This window comes from Microplitis demolitor, chromosome 9 (assembly GCF_026212275.2).
Source record: "Microplitis demolitor isolate Queensland-Clemson2020A chromosome 9, iyMicDemo2.1a, whole genome shotgun sequence".
Taxonomy (NCBI): domain Eukaryota; kingdom Metazoa; phylum Arthropoda; class Insecta; order Hymenoptera; family Braconidae; genus Microplitis; species Microplitis demolitor.
Genome location: NC_068553.1, coordinates 1,171,744 through 1,190,619, shown reverse-complemented (window position 1 = coordinate 1,190,619; position 18,876 = coordinate 1,171,744). Strand labels below are relative to the sequence as shown.

Genomic DNA, 18,876 nt, shown 5'->3' with positions numbered 1-18,876 from the left:
ACACTCACTCAGTTCTTGTACTGATGTTTCGGAATGCAGTGATTCATGGCATTCTACTTGTTTACCAGAAGGAAAATGTGTTTGTGCGTTGAATAATATTGCACTCAGTCCATCAACATGCCTGCCAACTTTAAACGGGTATTGTTGGAAAGATGATCAATGCACGGCTGACAACTCTGTTTGCATTGATTTCAGGTGTCAATGCAAACCAAATTTCATCGCTGTCGCTAATAATCTATGCGTATCAATTAACTGAACTACAATTTGAATAGGAGTGGACCTAATAGCCTATTTCCAAACCTTGCTTTTGTAGAGTAGCTGTCCTTCGCATTTACAATAAGGGATCATTGTAATACTGAATAAAATTCATTGCTATAGCATAGTGTCATAACATAAAGATTTTTTTCAATCCTTCAATAAAAAATCTATAAAATATTAGTGGTTTTTTTCCCGAACTCCTGGTGGCTACCTGACTCCGCTTAAAAACAGCAGAAAAATAGGCGAAGCAAGGGAAAATGGGAATGCTGAGGAAATTATGAATTTGTGGATTCTAATACACCCGGGAAAAAAAATTTAATCTTTTCGAGTAAAATTAGATCTGATGTTTCAGATCTGAACAGATCTCTATGTTCGCCAGATCTGTTTAGATCAAATTAGATCTACTCTGATCGGAATAGATCTGATTGGATCTGAACAGATCAAGTTAAAAAAAAAACACTGTTAGATCTGCTCAGATCAAATTTGATTTAATTCACTAGATCTAAATAGATCTGCTATCTATCTCTTTCCGTCGGAAAATCGTCGATTTTTATTACGGGAATTTTCAAGGTGGTCCATTTTGCCTACCCTATCCGGTTTAGCATGCTCTTTTTCTATATACAATTTACATAACACGATATATTAAAATAAATATATGACAGTATATTTTAAGTTGCAGATTTTTGAACTACCAAATATTGCAATTTTTTCACATCTGAATTATTCTAGCAATATAAAATTTCAAAATACTCACAATTACGATAACAAAAATTCTCAACATTTATTTCTTATCTTGTAAAACTCTGAAGTAATTTATTTTTAATTAGTGGTTTTTATACGCAGTCACTAAAAAAAAAAAAAACAACAACCAATTATAGATCTATTATCAGTCAATTTTTGATTAGCGGTTTTTAAGTATACGTTGAAGCATAACAATATTTTTCTGTAGTGAGTCATTAGTCAATGTGATATTAAAACAATCAAACGTCAAATCACTGGAAGCAATCAACTAGTAAACAGTAATTCTCTTCTGACCAAAGTGCGCGATTTTTGTTGAAGTGGATTCATTGTGGAAATAATTAATTACTTACGGCTTGATTGGCATAATGTTAATGAACCATTTATTCTACACTGTGCATATATATTTAGCTGTATTGAAACTATGGATGATTCAAGTAAAGGGAAACAATGGAACTGGGACTAATCACTGCGCCAAATACAATGAAAATGTAAAATTCTATGAGTATTCATTTCTGATTAAGAAAATATTATCAAATTGATGTTCAAAAAATTTCTTCAATTTATCTAGTGTAATCCTCGTGATCTACTACCATGCTGTGACGAAAATTTTATCTGCAAACTAAAACAATCGAGGAATGAATTCGTCTGTGGAGGACGAGGTAACTCTTTACGAACGCCCTTGCGGATTCAAATTACGGTAATTTACCGCATTTTGATGTATTTACCATAGACTATGGTATTTATACGGGAATTTACAGAATATTACGGTCATTTACAGTATTTTTCTGTGAACCGACGGCTTGCCACAATTTCGCGGTAAATTACCGTTCATTCACCGCAAATTTAAGGTGAAAATACAGTATTTTACCGTAAACTACCGCATGTTTATCGTAAAGTACCGTCTTTATCGAAAATTATCGAAATTCTTCCAAATACCATGAATTACAATAATTACCTTTATTCGAATCCGCCAGGGTGTATAAAAAAAATAAACATATGTACGGAGAGAAAATTATAATAAGCACTCCTAGTTCAATTATGAAATCCCAACCCATGACGTTATGATTATAATTATTGGAATTATAGGATAAACGCCCATAATTTCTAGGAAAAGTGATGATATCTACAGAAAAAATTCCCATTATTATGGCAATAGTTTCTACATCGTATGGTAATTAGATTTCGGCAATGATTACCATACTCGTGGTAATCATTCCCAGTCTCAGAAATATATCCTTCAGCTACTGTGACATCCTAGATTTTTTTGTTAGAATTTGACACCAACACGTGATCACTTAATTAATTTGATCCTTACATTATTTTGAATAATATGAAGTTACGTTTAGTTTTAACAGTTTCATTACCAGATAGTCACTCGTATTTACGTGCGATAATTATTTACGTACAAATAAGTGCCTATCCTATTCCCGATCCGCCACCCTGGGCTGACAAGGAATTTGAGACTCGCTGAGTGTAACCCACCTGGCGCCCAACAAAAGCCGAAATCGACAAGGTAAACCAAACATGGTACTGTGCGGTGATAGTTCACCTGAAGGATTCTAGGCAACGAATGAATTGGTCACATTACGTAGTAACGGTTCTTAGGTGCATACAGAAATAAATTGCATTATGGTGATAGTTTCCTACCACCATATTATTATGGTAAGATGATATTATGGTAATGGTTAATATACCACTATAGTAAACATTACCATCGTGATGTGTTATGAAGCCCGCTCACGATCTATTAATCTAATCCATCTTGATAATTTTCAGTAAATCTTGATGTTAATTTGATAGACTATTAATCAATTTCATAATTTGTGTGTTGGTTTTTAAATAATAGTAATAATCCACAACAACTTACTTGGAATTTACAATTTTTTTATTTTTATTTCTTCCATCTACGTGCACTTCCAAAGAGTCGAAAATAAATTTTTAACGAGCATTAAATTTATAAATGCTTTGTTTTGAAAGTCAAGGTTGCATAGCTGTTAGGATTCATATAAATTAACTCATTTTACCTCAAATATTTGATGTACTCAACATCCTATCTCTTCCTTTTACGAACTTCTTATCGGAAACAATAATTTCAGATTAATAATATAATTTTTCTCAATTTGAAATACAGTAATCCTTGAAGATTTTTGTGGAAAAGACGAAGATTGTGGTAACATAAATCATGCAATATGTTCAAAAAATAAGATTTGTGTCTGTATATCAAATAACATCCGGGTAAATGAAACCTACTGTGCACCAGCATTGAAAGCGTTTTGTTGGAAGAGCGAAAAATGTGCAACTGATCACGCTTCTTGCATTAATAATAAATGTCAATGTAATGAAGATGCCATGCAGCAATCCAATGATCAGTGTTTACCAAGTAATTAAATGAGTATTAAAAATAACAATATTATTGTTTTAAATTAATGCCTATCCTGTGTGAAAAAAATTCCTAAAGAATCTCGGAAGGATTTCTCATAGGGACAGTTCTGCTTTTAAGACATTCCGGAACGAAAATTGGTACTATTACAGAACTGTAAAAATTTCATGGACATAATACTCTAGTGATTCCGAATTATGGAAAATTACCGCATTTCCCTACAAATTTGACGCATTTTACGGTGGTTTGTGGCAACTTAGGTAAAATACGGGAAATTGTGATGAAAATACGGCAGAATACGGAAAATTACGGTAACTAGCCACAACTCGTGGCATTTTTACCGTAACAAAGTGAAACACTTCACTCTACGGTAAAATGCATCGATTTTGCAGTAAATTGGTGCGTTTACGGTAAAATACTGCAATGTTACCGTAAACCACTACATGATTGCCGTGGAATTACGGCGAAATACAGTAACAACGCAAAATACCGTATTTTAACGTAACTATTCCGAATACCGTAAATTACGGTCATTACCATAATTTACCGTCATTCTGTTTCACCGGGATATAGCGCTTCATTAGAACTGTTCTGGAACATTAACAATGCTGCAAATAACGCTGAAGTTCATCAAATATTATCATATACCTTCAGAGGGTCTACTGATGCTTTTTTTGAAACATCGACCATAAAACGAATACCGAAATAATTCCTGATTTTTATGATGCTGGAGAATTTTCGCGAGAAATTTACAACATTTATGAACATAAAAATCAATTATGACTAATCTCAATAATTATTTATGGAGCCATAAGTAAAATCTAAGAAAAGAATCTATGTAAGATTTTCAAAAATCTTCTTTGAGATAGTTCATTAATTTCTACGGTACTCATGTCATGGCCGATGTTTCAGAAATGCTTAAAACAAATCTTAATAGAACGTTCTAAAAGTGTATTGTTATATTTCATGAATTTCGGGAGTATTTAGTTTAGTGTAAGTGTGCCAGAAAAGCTCTGATAAAGCACTATAGATTTTGTTGAAAAATCGTTATATAAAATAAAACTAAGTTGATAAAATGTGCGTGCCGATAAAACTTAAAAAGGAGTACCAGGACGATAAAGGGACTTATATAGTGTGATAGCCCTTTATTCCCCCTCGAACAAGAAAGTTCCCGTTTTAACCTAAAGGATGTGTCTTTAAAGATATAAGGGCTTTTCCAACCCTTCAACTTGGAAAGTAAGTGTAGTGGCGCCATCTGTTGTCGAGTAGTTGAACTTCATTCATTGTCCAAAGTGGCGCCATCTGTTGTCGAATAGTTGAATTTCATTCACTGTACACAATATGGACTTAAAAGAACGATTATTTGGGACGCGAAATTTAAAATTCCAATTTCAATAAAGTCTTAAATTACATTTGTTACTATAATAAAGTTATTAAATTTTGTGTATTTATACAGCAGTAGCTAACTTATATGATGGAGTTAAAGCGACATCATTCTATAATATAAAAATATTCTAGAGATAAGATTAAATAGATGAAAAATTAATTTTAAGTGATATTCGACATTCAAATATTTTAGAACTTATCAAATCGTTTTCAAAATTTTTAGAACAATCCAGAAAATTACATACATTAATAAGTACACTACCAAAAAAAAAAACCCAGCGAAGCGGGTGTTCGCATCTAGTATCTTATAGATTCCTCCGATGTTCTGTAATTTGTAATGATCTGTCAAGGGTTAGTAAATATCTGTTATCTAAATGTTTCAAGTATCACCATAGTTTTTTATGAATTGTTAGAGTTCTGTAAAAGTACCGATTGGTGTTCCGAAATATCCCACGAGTGGAAAAGTTCTTGGCAGGAATCTCCAAGATTACTCAGGAACTTTTTTTTTATGCGAGATTGTTGTCATTCCAGAGCTATTGGGTTCGTATTGTGAAACTGCATCTGATTGTGAAAGAATTAAATTTGCGAAATGTTCAAATATTAATATTTGTATATGCTCATTCAATACACTGGCTGTTAATCGGATATCCTGTGTACCAGTTTTAAATGAATTCTGCCAGACAAATGATGACTGCAAAGTGGATAATTCTGAGTGCTTTGATAACAAGTGTGAATGCAAACCCATGTTCAAAAATATTGCGAATACTGAATGTAAAAGACGTAAGTTCTGAATTATTATATTCACTCTATAAACTTGAACGGAAGTGTCAATTTATACATCTTGTAGAACTAACGATAAGTATTATAGTCGTGTGTCGGATTGAAGAAGCAAGTCATAGATGAGTGATATCAATGTACTAGAGCATAATACTAATTGTAACTAAATAATGACCCGGGAAAAAATGATCAGACCTGACCATGCCTGTTCATGTATGATCAGGACTGAAATTAGACCTGACCATGCCTGTCATTCATGTCTGATCAGGCCGCAAGACTCATGCCTGTTCATGTCTGATCAGATCTGATCATTTTTTCCCGGGGAAATCGAATTTTGGTTCACCTGAAATTGGATTTCAGCGATGACATTACAGTTAAATCCCATTCACTTGAAACTTTCCTTTAATCTTGACCCCTACTTCGAGCTTCACTATCTGACACTTTATGCACTAAGTTTGTATCGGTGCATAGTTGTAAATGCATCACTCGTGCAGATGTAAGAGCACATCCGTTTTAGTTTTCTCTTCAAAGAAGCAAGGGTATCCGATAAGCCGAAATTCCCAGAAAATTTCCACTCCTCCGTAGACTAAAAGATCGAGTTAATGGCATTCAGCTATCAGTCAATGACTCTGATCATTAAACCCTAGGGGCATTATTTTAAGCAAGTTAGCTAACTGAAGTCCTCCAGCAAGTATCATATGGGGAATTGAAACGAGACTTGAAGAAGATGTATTTCATGAGAATACATTTTAAAGATTTTATCAAGTCTTACTTAAGATTCTTTCTAAAGAATGGTAATCTGCGTTTGAATTCAGCAAGTCTGGCTTGATAAGTCATGCAAGTACTTCAATTAGATTCACTTAAGAAATCTGGCAAGAGGTACTTGCCGTAGATTTCTACAAGAGTGATCATGAAAATTTGTATGAAACTTGAGATTAGGGCTCCTAGGGAATTCAATGATTATTTTCATTTGGAAATAATTCTTATTTACTCTTTATTTCTTAGCACATTTAGGTATGATTTGTCGAGAATTCATGGACTGTCATAGCTTCCTAGATCACTCAGAATGTTCTGAGGAAAATAAATGTGCATGTCATCATGGTTATTATGCAATAAACAATAAGACGTGTGCCCCAGCATTCAACGTAGCATGCCGTAATGGAGAACTATGTGCACCCAAAAACTCTATTTGTGTCAACTACAAATGTCAATGTAAACCTAGTTACGTTTATCGTGAATCTAAATGTGTGCCAAGTATGTTCTCATTTATATTTCAATAAACGCATAGTGAGTCCTTTTTCAAACTGTACATATTTATTTTTTTCGGTAGAAATTTTGGAAATGCCTTGTCGAACCGAGAGAGATTGTCAGGAAATTGAATTTTCAACATGTTCAGATGATAAAATTTGTGTTTGTAAATTGAATTACGGGGGACCTGATTTATTAACTTGCTCACCACTTATAGGGGGTAACTGTTCAAAAAATGATGATTGTGTCGCTCAAAATTCTTATTGTTTTATTAATAAATGCCGATGCATAGCCAATCATTTTGCTTATTCAAATGATCTATGTACACCACGTAAGTATGCTAATTATAAATAAAAATGCATTTCCGAATCACGTGTAGATATTTATATATATTAGGGTGGCGCAAAAAAACCGACTATTTTTTTTTTTCGAGTCTCTTATGAAAATTTGTTGGTTTACGTTGTTTTAAGAAGCCTCTCCAAAAATCAGCTCGATGAAAAATTTTTAAGAGACCGCTCACGAATTTTGAAAATATCGAAAATGATCAAAATTTGAATTTTTATTCCAAAATTTTTTCTTCCTCGTGGCAGCAATAGTTTATATTTGTAAAATCATGACTATGCCGAAAATTTGAGCTTAAAATTCAAATTTTTTAACGGCGCTCAAGAATTTTTAATATTAACTGATTATATGTAACTAATACTTTGAATTAGTTTTTGTATTTTTTTATAACTCAAGTATCGTTATTTCATTAAAATATAACATTTTCATAACCAAAAAAAGTGATGGTGAAAAAATCGAGAAGCTTTATTTCTAATATTCAAAGGTCGCTCAAAAAAGTCCACAAGGCAGTACTCGGAAACGTTCAAAATTCGTGAGCGACCTCTAAAAAATTTATTATCGAGCTGATTTTTAGAGAGGCTTCTTAAAACATCGTAAACCAACAAAATTTCATAAGAGACTCGAAAAAAAAATATAGTCGGTTTTTTTGCGCCACCTTAATATATATATAAATATTTACTTTCAAGTGTTACTAAATAAAATATGCCAGATTTCTAATGATTGTGAACACATTCCGAACTCGTTCTGTTCGTGGCAAAAAAAGTGTCGTTGTAAAGACAATCATATTGCAATAAATGGCACAAAATGTTTACAGCGTCTAGGTCAAGTTTGTACAAAGAATGAATCGTGTACCACGACGAATTCCATTTGTATTAATAATGAATGTCAATGCAGACCAAATTTCATCAAACATTTAAATGCTGAATGTACACCAGGTAAGTACAAGATTAAAATAAAAAATGTTCGAATTTATACTGTAAATCGAAGTGTTTAAACTTTAAACACCTAAGTGTGTTGTTGACATTTGAAAGCATTGTAGTCACTTTATACACACTTGCAAACGTTTAGAAAGCGATTACAATGTATTTAAATGGCAATATTACAAATAGGGGTTTTACATTAAAACACTTTGATTTACAGAGTAAACATCTGTGCTCATGCTCATGTACGTTTAAGTCATAAGAAGTTATTTATTCAAAGATATATTTTCTTGCCAGTACGATTTGATCAATCGTGTAATGGAAATTCTGATTGCCCACGCATGGGACAAGAGTGTTCTAATCAAATATGTGTTTGTAAAGATAATCATATTGCATTGACGGGCACAAAATGTGCACCAATTTTAGATGGTTATTGTTCGAAAAATAAAGATTGCTACGTCAAAAAATCAATTTGTGTTGAAAATAAATGTCGATGTGATTTCAATCACAAGCCGAATTCAAATTATGAATGTGAAGCCAGTGAGTATAAAATGAGATGATTCTTTGCAAATAATTAATTGTATTTTCCGTTATGATGGTCATTTGAAACTTTATTTAGCTTCATTGGGAAAAGTGTGTTTAACCGACACGGATTGTCGAAACATAAAAAATTCAAAATATTCAGCAAGAAATGTATGTGCTTGTGAATTAAATTATGTAGCGTTCGATAATTTGTTTTGTGTATCGTCTTTAAATGGATTTTGTTCAGACGATAGAGACTGTTATTCCGATACGTTTCGTTGTTTTGATAATCAATGTCAATGTAAAACTAATTACACAGCAGTATCTGTTGATAGATGTATTGAAAGTAAGTACAACTATATCAATCCCAATTGGAAAAATTATAAAGTTCATTAGAAGAGCCGGTAGTCAAATTCATTTATTTATTAATCGGTTGTTACAGCTCATTTGCTTCGTTCTTGTACTACTGTTTTGGAATGCAGTGATTCATGGCATTCAATCTGTTTACCCGAAGGAAAATGTGTTTGTGCGTTGAATAATATAGCACTCAAACCATCAACATGCCTGCCAACTTTAAACGGGTATTGTTGGAAAGATGATCAATGCATGGCTGAGAATTCTGTTTGCATTGATTTCAGGTGTCAATGCAAACCAAATTTCATCGCTGTCGCTAATAATCTATGCGTGTCAATTAACTGAAATACAATATGAATAAGAGCGGGCCTAATAGATTATTTTCAGACCTTGCTTTTTTAGAGTAGGTGTTCGTACCATTGACAATAAGCATCCATTGTAATACTTATTAAAAATAACAATTTGATTAGATAGATTATTTTTATAGATGTTAGAAGTGGAAATTTTATCGCCTAATATACATTTTAAAATTTACTGACATTTAAAAATACTACTAATGTTAAAAAAAAAAACCCATCGTTATTTCTAATTTTGTACATTACACAAATACTGACTTGCTATATCATTTTTGTTAGTACTTTGTTACTAACTGAAAAATATAAATTTAAGATTTATTGAAAATCAAATATTTTTGAACTTTTTTAAAGCTGGATTTTTCAGTAATAAATATTTTTATTCTATCATTGGTTGATGCCATATAAAAATAATCAAACGTTCGATTAGTGACAATTATTAATTGTCAATAAAATGTTGGCTTCACGGCCGAAATCAGTCATTAGAAACAACGTTTTTTACTCGTTAACAATAATAAATTATTTGATAATCGACAGCTTTGTTTTTTTTTTTTAACTGAAGAAAATTTATCTATAATGTTAACAAAACATTTTTTCCACACTTTGCGTGGAACCTTAGTTGCATTAACAATTTGCATCACCCAGGTTGAGAAAAGCAATCAAATAACGACTAACCAGTGTGTCAAACGCAATGAAATAGTAACTATCGATACATCATTGATTATTATAACTTAATTGTTAAATTAACATAAATTTAACGTCAATTCAATATGAAAACATTATTTAGTGCTATCCTCATCATCCTCGAGTATGCTGTGATAATAATTCAATATGTAAACCAAAGAAACAAGGGGATGACTTCATTTGCGCGAAAGAAGGTAACTAATTACTGATGTATGCATACATTTGATGTAAGTATTCGATATATTTACGTATAGTATCATTGATATTGACACGGGATTACTGCGAACTTAAGTATTTAACTTAGTGCTTCAAAATAAAACACGTTAGTGCTTCACGCAACTTGAGCGTTTAGAATTAAAAATGTATATGCGTTTAAATAATTATATAAATCATTACACGTGTTTTCAAGATTCACGGGAAACATTTAGGTCTTCTATCCAAAAACGTTTTGGCGGTTTACAAATAAAAATGTGTCGATCCAGTTCGTTGTAAAACGCTTACTGTTAAATTATAAGCGATGAGGAGAGCAGCCATATAGAGTGGAAAGTATGCTAGGTTCAAATCCTCTGGTGGTGGACTCGAATTTTCTATTTATTTCAACTTCTCGCTAATAAGAACGATTATTTTCAACAATTTTTGGTAGTTATTGTTTTCACCCCGATTTTCGAAAATCGAGTTTTTATCAGATGTCATCGTTTTGAGGTCCTAGGAAGCTATCCTGACTATTTTCAGAATGATGTCCGAGTGTCTGTATGTGCGTGATCCGTCTATAACTTTTTAACTAATGAACCGATTTGAATGGTTCTTAAGGCAATCGAAAGAGTTTGTTGGCCATCAACTTTATTGAAAATTTCAGATCATTTGATCAAGTAGACTCGACAATATTTGCGAATAGAAAAAAGAAACATTTTCTTTTAAGTTTTTTTATCGATTTCTCAGGAATGAGTCGGACGATCGAGTTCAAAAAAATTTTATCAGCTTTAGAACTTTAAAAAACGCTTCTATTGCTGTCACAGCTGTTTCAATAGGCTAATTTGTTCGAAAGATATTGCAAGAGAAAGAAATGATAATAAACGGTTTTTTTCCGATTGAGACAGATGAGGCGGCAATCGGCGCGTTTTAATGAGCTCTAGAGCTGATAAAATTTTGTAAATGATATGTTTGGTCGTTTCGACGATATTTGCAAAAAAAACCGTTTTCTACTGTTTCTTTCATCGATGATATCTTTCAAACGGATTTTCCGATTTTGTTCTCTAAGCGCGTTCAATAGTCTTTGACCGTAAGGGTGTGGAGCTCAAAAGACAATTATTATCTCACTAAGAATATACTTCGCAAACTAATGAACCGTTTTACACGTTCAGCGGTAATCAAAAGAATTTGTTGAGACTTAATAAGATATAAAGAATAATTTTCTTATTGTCATTCCAGATCAATTAGGTTCATCTTGTACAATTGATTCTGATTGTGCCGGAGTTAAATTTGCCGAATGTTCGACATCTAAAATTTGTATCTGCTCATCAAATACAATGCGTGTGAATTGGACAACCTGTGTACCAATTTTGGATAGACACTGCCAGACTAATAACGACTGCAAAGTTGATAATTCTGAGTGTTTTTATAACCAGTGTAAATGCAAACTTATGTTTAAAACTATTCGTAATACTGAATGCAAGAGAGGTAAGTTTTCATTTATCTTATCAAGAATAGAAACATAAAACCCGTAAGAAAATGATAATTAATATTTTATACCGAAAATGATCTGCCCAGAATAAAAAATTCTGCCTCTCGGTTGACCTTGTGGGCCAGCGCCAAAACATCCCACTGTTTTCAATCTCCTTGAATTCAAAATCATTGTTATGAACACATATTCGAGCTTTTTGAGCTCGAAAATACTTTTGTATGGCATTGTTTTCAAAAAAAAAAAACCGTTTTTAAGCATATCTTTCTACCAGGATATCTCACAAACGGTTTAACCGACCAGAAAAGTTGAAGCGTCAATCGACGCATTTTATTAAGTTCTAGATATTCTTAGATTTTGGAATTGTTTGGTTAGATTGTTTCAAAGTTATTTGCAAATATAAATATTCTAACAATTTGATGATCTCGAAAATTTCACAAAAAATTAAACAAGTTTTTTTTTGCAGCTTAGTCCTCTAATAACTTGTGAACAATAGGGCATAACATATCTTGGAAATCTATATATTGTAGCTTATCAAATAAGTGTTAATTAGGGGACAGGGGGGGAGCGCAAAATGAGCTCCCAAAATTTAAGGTGCCCATTTTGTCCCGAAATCATTCGAGTCACTCAGAATTTTAAAGCCTCCACCTTCCCCTATTAGGGGAGAGTAGTGCAAAATGGATCCGTGGGCGCAAAATGTGCTGACATTTACATTACGTATTAGCGCTCATTCCTTAAGGGCCTACTTACCCCCCCCCCCTCCTTTCCCTTATACTAATGTAGCGTATTGTCAATTCAGTAGTTTATTTGTTATGAAGCTTGACAAATTTTAATATTTAAATAAGAAATCTACTTTTGCATTCCGGGTAAGGCCGGATGGCTCTTTTTTTGAGAAGTAATTGACGTCGATTAACGATAAAAATCGTACAATTTAGTAGCTATCTAGAATTTTAAATTTCCCCCTTTTTTTTTTTGTAACTCAGTGCGCTTGGGAATGTATTGTAGACTATTCACAGACTGTGATCAGTACCTATTTCATTCAAACTGTTCTGAAAAGAATGAATGTGAATGTTTTCGGGGTTATCATGCAATAGACAATGAAAAGTGTGTGGCAGGGTTTAACGTAGCATGCCGTAATGGAGAACGATGTGCACCCAAAAACTCTATTTGTGTCAACTTCAAATGTCAATGTGAACCTAGATACGTTTATCGTGAATCTAAATGTGTGCCAAGTATGTTCTCATTTGTATTTCAATAAACGCATAGTGAGTCCTTTTTCAAACTGTACATATTTATTTTTTTCGGTAGAATTTTTGGAAATGCCCTGTGAAACGGAGAGAGATTGTCAGGAAATTAAATTTTCAACATGTTCGAATGATAAAATTTGTGTTTGTAAATCGAATTACGGGGGACCTGATTTATTAACTTGCTCACCACTTATAGGGGGTAACTGTTCAAAAAATGATGATTGTGTCGCTCAAAATTCTTATTGTTTTATTAATAAATGCCGATGCATAGCCAATCATTTTGCTTATTCAAATGATCTATGTACACCACGTAAGTATGCTAATTATAAATAAAAATGCATTGCCGAATCACGTATAGATATTTATATATATTAGGGTGGCGCAAAAAAACCGACTATTTTTTTTTTCTAGTCTTTTATGAAAATTTGTTGGTTTACGTTGTTTTAAGAAGCCTCTCCAAAAATCAGCTCGATAAAAAATTTTTAAGAGATCGCTCACGAATTTTGAAAATATCAAAAATGATCAAAATTTGAATTTTGATTCCAAAATTTTTTCTTCCTCGTGGCAGCAATAGTTTATATCTGTAAAATCATGACTATGCCGAAAATTTGAGCTTAAAATTCAAATTTTTTAACCTCGCTCAAGCATTTGGAATATTAACTGATAATATTTAACGAATACTTCGAATTGGTCTTTGTATTTTTTTATAACTCAAGTATTGTTTTTTCATTAAAATATAACATTTTCATAACAGAAAATATACCGGACAGTCATGAACAATAAAATTTGCCAAGTTTTGAATAAGCCAAGAAACTTAAAAATAGAATTAAAAATAAAAAAGTATGTAAATAACTTATTATTTCTATTTCTCGGGCTATATTTTTATTCATTATCATGCAAATTGATGGTGGAAAAATCGAGAAGCTTTATTCTTAATATTCAAAGGTGGTTCAAAAACGTCTAAAAGACAGTACTCGGAAACGTTCAAAATTCTTGAGCGAGGTTTAAATATTTAAATTTTGGGCTTAAATTTGCAGCGTCGTCATGATTTCACAAATATAAACTATTGCTACTAAAAAAGAAAAAAATTTTAAATAAAAATTCAAATTTCGAACAATTTTAATATTTTCAAAATTCGTGAGCGACCTCTAAAAAATTTTTTATCGAGATGAATTTTTAGAGAGGCTTCTTAAAACATCGTAAACCAACAAATTTTCATAAGAGACTCGAAAAAAACATATAGTCGGTTTTTTTGCGCTACCTTTATATATATATATATATATATATATATATATATATATATATACATATTTACTTTCAAGTGTTACTAAATAAAATATGCCAGATTTCTAACGATTGTGAACACATTCCGAACTCGTTCTGTTCGAGGCAAAAAAAGTGTCATTGTAAAGACAATCATATTGCAATAAATGGCACAAAATGTTTGCAGTATCTAGGTCAAGTTTGTACAAAGAATGAATCGTGTACCACGACGAATTCCATTTGTATTAATAATGAATGTCAATGCAGACCAAATTTCATCAAACATTTAAATGCTGAATGTATACCAGGTAAGTACAAGATTAAAATAAAAAATGTTCGAATTTATACTGTAAATCGAAGTGTTTAAACTTTAAACACCTAAGTGTGTTGCTGACATTTGAAAGCATTGTAGTCATTTAATACACACTTGCAAACGTTTAGAAAGCGATTACAATGTATTTAAATGGCAATATTACAATTAGGGGTTTTACTTTAAAACACTTCGATTTACAGAGTAAACATCTGTGCTCATGCTCATGTACGTTTATGTCATAAGAAGTTATTTATTCAAAGATATATTTTCTTGCCAGTACGATTTAATCAATCGTGTAATGGAAATTCTGATTGCCCACGCATGGGACAAGAGTGTTCTAATCAAATATGTGTTTGTAAGGATAATCATATTGCATTGACGAGCACAAAATGCGCACCAGTTTTAGATGGTCATTGTTCGAAAAATAAAGATTGCTACGTCAAAAAATCAATTTGTGTTGAAAATAAATGTCGATGTGATTTCAATCACAAGCCGAATTCAAATTATGAATGTGAAGCCAGTGAGTATAAAATGAGATGATTCTTTGCAAATAATTAATTGTATTTTCCGTTATGATGGTCATTTGAAACTTTATTTAGCTTCATTGGGAAAAGTGTGTTTAACCGACACGGATTGTCGAAACATAAAAAATTCAAAATGTTCAGCAAGAAATGTATGTGCTTGTGAAATAAATTATGTAGCATTCGATAATTTGTTTTGTGTATCGTCTTTAAATGGATTTTGTTCAGATGATAAAGACTGTTGTTCCGATACGTTTCGTTGTTTTAATAATCAATGTCAATGTAGAACTAATTACACAGCAGTATCTGTTGATAGATGTATTGAAAGTAAGTACAACTATATCAATCCCAATCGGAAAAATTATAAAGTTCATTAGAAAAGCCGGTAGTCAAATTCATTTATTTATTAATCGGTTGTTACAGCTCATTTGCTTCGTTCTTGTACTACTGTTTTGGAATGCAGTGATTCATGGCATTCAATCTGTTTACCCGAAGGAAAATGTGTTTGTGCGTTGAATAATGTAGCACTCAGACCATCAACATGCCTGCCAACTTTAAACGGGTATTGTTGGCAAGATGATCAATGCATGGCTGAGAATTCTGTTTGCATTGATTTCAGGTGTCAATGCAAACCAAATTTCATCGCTGTCGCTAATAATCTATGCGTGTCAATTAACTGAAATACAATATGAATAAGAGCGGGCCTAATAGATTATTTTCAGACCTTGCTTTTTTAGAGTAGGTGTTCGTACCATTGACAATAAGCAATCATTGTAATACTTATTAAAAATAACAATTTGATTAGATAGATTATTTTTATAGATGTTAGAAGTGGAAATTTTATCGCCTAATATACATTTTAAAATTTACTGACATTTAAAAATACTACTTATGTTAAAAAAAAAAAACCCATCGTTATTTCTAATTTTGTACATTACACAAATACTGACTTACTATATCATTTTTGTTAGTACTCTGTTACTAACTGAAAAATATAAATTTAAGATTTATTGAAAATCAAATATTTTTGAACTTTTTTAAAGCTGGATTTTTCAGTAATAAATATTTTTATTCTATCATTGGTTGATGCCATATAAAAATAATCAAACGTTTGATTAGTGACAATTATTAATTGTCAATAAAATGTTGGCTTCACGGCCGAAATCAGTCATTAGAAACAACGTTTTTTACTCGTTAACAATAATAAATTATTTGATAATCGACAGCTTTGTTTTTTTTTTTTAACTGAAGAAAATTTATCTATAATGTTAACAAAACATTTTTTCCACACTTTGCGTGGAACCTTAGTTGCATTAACAATTTGCATCACCCAGGTTGAGAAAAGCAATCAAATAACGACTAACCAGTGTGTCAAACGCAATGAAATAGTAACTATCGATACATCATTGATTATTATAACTTAATTGTTAAATTAACATAAATTTAACGTCAATTCAATATGAAAACATTATTTAGTGCTATCCTCATCATCCTCGAGTATGCTGTGATAATAATTCAATATGTAAACCAAAGAAACAAGGGGATGACTTCATTTGCGCGAAAGAAGGTAACTAATTACTGATGTATGCATACATTTGATGTAAGTATTCGATATATTTACGTATAGTATCATTGATATTGACACGGGATTACTGCGAACTTAAGTATTTAACTTAGTGCTTCAAAATAAAACACGTTAGTGCTTCACGCAACTTGAGCGTTTAGAATTAAAAATGTATATGCGTTTAAATAATTATATAAATCATTACACGTGTTTTCAAGATTCACGGGAAACATTTAGGTCTTTTATCCAAAAACGTTTTGGCGGTTTACAAATAAAAATGCGTCGATCCAGTTCGTTGTAAAACGCTTACTGTTAAAATATAAGCGATGAGGAGAGCAGCCATATAGAGTGGAAAGTATGCTAGGTTCAAATCCTCTGGTGGTGGACTCGAATTTTCTATTTATTTCAACTTCTCGCTAATAAGAACGATTATTTTCAACAATTTTTGGTAGTTATTGTTTTCACCCCGATTTTCGAAAATCGAGTTTTTATCAGATGTCATCGTTTTGAGGTCCTAGGAAGCTATCCTGACTATTTTCAGAATGATGTCCGAGTGTCTGTATGTGCGTGATCCGTCTATAACTTTTTAACTAATGAACCGATTTGAATGGTTCTTAAGGCAATCGAAAGAGTTTGTTGGCCATCAACTTTATTGAAAATTTCAGATCATTTGATCAAGTAGACTCGACAATATTTGCGAATAGAAAAAAGAAACATTTTCTTTTAAGTTTTTTTATCGATTTCTCAGGAATGAGTCGGACGATCGAGTTCAAAAAAATTTTATCAGCTTTAGAACTTTAAAAAACGCTTCTATTGCTGTCACAGCTGTTTCAATAGGCTAATTTGTTCGAAAGATATTGCAAGAGAAAGAAATGATAATAAACGGTTTTTTTCCGATTGAGACAGATGAGGCGGCAATCGGCGCGTTTTAATGAGCTCTAGAGCTGATAAAATTTTGTAAATGATATGTTTGGTCGTTTCGACGATATTTGCAAAAAAAACCGTTTTCTACTGTTTCTTTCATCGATGATATCTTTCAAACGGATTTTCCGATTTTGTTCTCTAAGCGCGTTCAATAGTCTTTGACCGTAAGGGTGTGGAGCTCAAAAGACAATTATTATCTCACTAAGAATATACTTCGCAAACTAATGAACCGTTTTACACGTTCAGCGGTAATCAAAAGAATTTGTTGAGACTTAATAAGATATAAAGAATAATTTTCTTATTGTCATTCCAGATCAATTAGGTTCATCTTGTACAATTGATTCTGATTGTGCCGGAGTTAAATTTGCCGAATGTTCGACATCTAAAATTTGTATCTGCTCATCAAATACAATGCGTGTGAATTGGACAACCTGTGTACCAATTTTGGATAGACACTGCCAGACTAATAACGACTGCAAAGTTGATAATTCTGAGTGTTTTTATAACCAGTGTAAATGCAAACTTATGTTTAAAACTATTCGTAATACTGAATGCAAGAGAGGTAAGTTTTCATTTATCTTATCAAGAATAGAAACATAAAACCCGTAAGAAAATGATAATTAATATTTTATACCGAAAATGATCTGCCCAGAATAAAAAATTCTGCCTCTCGGTTTACCTTGTGGGCCAGCCCTAAAACGTCCCGCTGTTTTCAAGCTCCTTGAATTCGAAATCATTGTTATGAATACATATTCAAGCTTTTTGAACTCGAAAATACTTTTGTATGGCATTGTTTTCGAAAAAAAACCGTTTTTAAGCATATCTTTCTACCAGGATATCTCACAAACGGTTTAACCGATTTCGAAAGTTGAGGCGTCAATCGGCGCATTTTATTAAGTTCTAGATCTCCTTAGATTTTGAAATTATTTGGTTAAATTGTTTCAAAGCTATTTGCAATTATAAATATTCTGACAATTTGATGTTCTCGAAAATTTCACAAAAAATTGAACAAGTTTTTTTTTGCAGCTTAGTCCTCTAATAACTTGTGAACAATAGGGCATAACATATCTTGGAAATCTATATATTGTAGCTTATCAAATAAGTGTTAATTAGGGGACAGGGGGGGAGCGCAAAATGAGCTCCCAAAATTTAAGGTGCCCATTTTGTCCCGAAATCATTCGAGGCACTCAGATTTTTAAAGCCTTCACCTTCCCCTATTAGGGGAGAGTAGTGCAAAATGGATCCGTGGGCGCAAAATGTGCTGACATTTACATTATGTATTAGCGCTCATTCCTTAAGGGCCTACTTACCCCCCCCCCCTCCTTTCCCTTATACTAATGTAGCGTATTGTCAATTCAGTAGTTTATTTGTTATGAAGCTTGACAAATTTTAATATTTTAA

At 32.2% G+C, this 18,876-nt stretch overlaps 3 protein-coding genes across 3 annotated transcripts; all 3 read left to right on the top strand.

Moving 5' to 3' along the window:
• The first annotated feature begins 1,209 nt into the window (after positions 1-1,209).
• On the top strand, positions 1,210-9,488 carry LOC103570377 (rh5-interacting protein-like). The gene is made up of 10 exons (XM_053741987.1): positions 1,210-1,487; positions 1,568-1,658; positions 3,131-3,379; positions 5,297-5,545; positions 6,548-6,796; positions 6,873-7,121; positions 7,819-8,067; positions 8,350-8,592; positions 8,672-8,920; positions 9,017-9,488. Exons 1-10 carry the CDS (start codon positions 1,365-1,367, stop codon positions 9,271-9,273), a joined length of 2,208 nt encoding a protein of 735 aa, XP_053597962.1. The 5' UTR covers positions 1,210-1,364; the 3' UTR covers positions 9,274-9,488.
• A 354-nt stretch (positions 9,489-9,842) lies between these two features.
• Positions 9,843-15,851, top strand: LOC128668641 (prion-like-(Q/N-rich) domain-bearing protein 25). The gene is made up of 9 exons (XM_053741988.1): positions 9,843-9,980; positions 10,069-10,159; positions 11,394-11,642; positions 12,627-12,875; positions 12,952-13,200; positions 14,213-14,461; positions 14,744-14,986; positions 15,066-15,314; positions 15,411-15,851. The coding sequence occupies exons 1-9, from the start codon at positions 9,858-9,860 to the stop codon at positions 15,665-15,667; spliced, it is 1,959 nt and encodes a 652-aa protein (XP_053597963.1). The 5' UTR covers positions 9,843-9,857; the 3' UTR covers positions 15,668-15,851.
• Positions 15,852-16,060: 209 nt separating this feature from the next.
• Positions 16,061-18,093, top strand: LOC128668612 (uncharacterized). Its single transcript, XM_053741922.1, has 3 exons — positions 16,061-16,375; positions 16,464-16,554; positions 17,789-18,093. The coding sequence occupies exons 1-3, from the start codon at positions 16,253-16,255 to the stop codon at positions 18,073-18,075; spliced, it is 501 nt and encodes a 166-aa protein (XP_053597897.1). The 5' UTR covers positions 16,061-16,252; the 3' UTR covers positions 18,076-18,093.
• Positions 18,094-18,876: the final 783 nt, after the last annotated feature.

Coding starts and splice junctions, on each gene's coding strand:
- LOC128668612 (XM_053741922.1), top strand. CDS start 16,253: ATGTTAACAAAACATTTTTTCCACACTTTGCGTGGAACCTTAGTTGCA. Junction 16,376..16,463: donor GTGTCAAACGCAATGAAATA/GTAACTATCGAT, acceptor AACATTATTTAG/TGCTATCCTCATCATCCTCG. Junction 16,555..17,788: donor CTTCATTTGCGCGAAAGAAG/GTAACTAATTAC, acceptor TTGTCATTCCAG/ATCAATTAGGTTCATCTTGT.
- LOC103570377 (XM_053741987.1), top strand. CDS start 1,365: ATGTTAATGAACCATTTATTCTACACTGTGCATATATATTTAGCTGTA. Junction 8,068..8,349: donor AAATGCTGAATGTACACCAG/GTAAGTACAAGA, acceptor TTTTCTTGCCAG/TACGATTTGATCAATCGTGT. Junction 8,921..9,016: donor TGTTGATAGATGTATTGAAA/GTAAGTACAACT, acceptor CGGTTGTTACAG/CTCATTTGCTTCGTTCTTGT.
- LOC128668641 (XM_053741988.1), top strand. CDS start 9,858: ATGTTAACAAAACATTTTTTCCACACTTTGCGTGGAACCTTAGTTGCA. Junction 9,981..10,068: donor GTGTCAAACGCAATGAAATA/GTAACTATCGAT, acceptor AACATTATTTAG/TGCTATCCTCATCATCCTCG. Junction 11,643..12,626: donor TAATACTGAATGCAAGAGAG/GTAAGTTTTCAT, acceptor TTTGTAACTCAG/TGCGCTTGGGAATGTATTGT.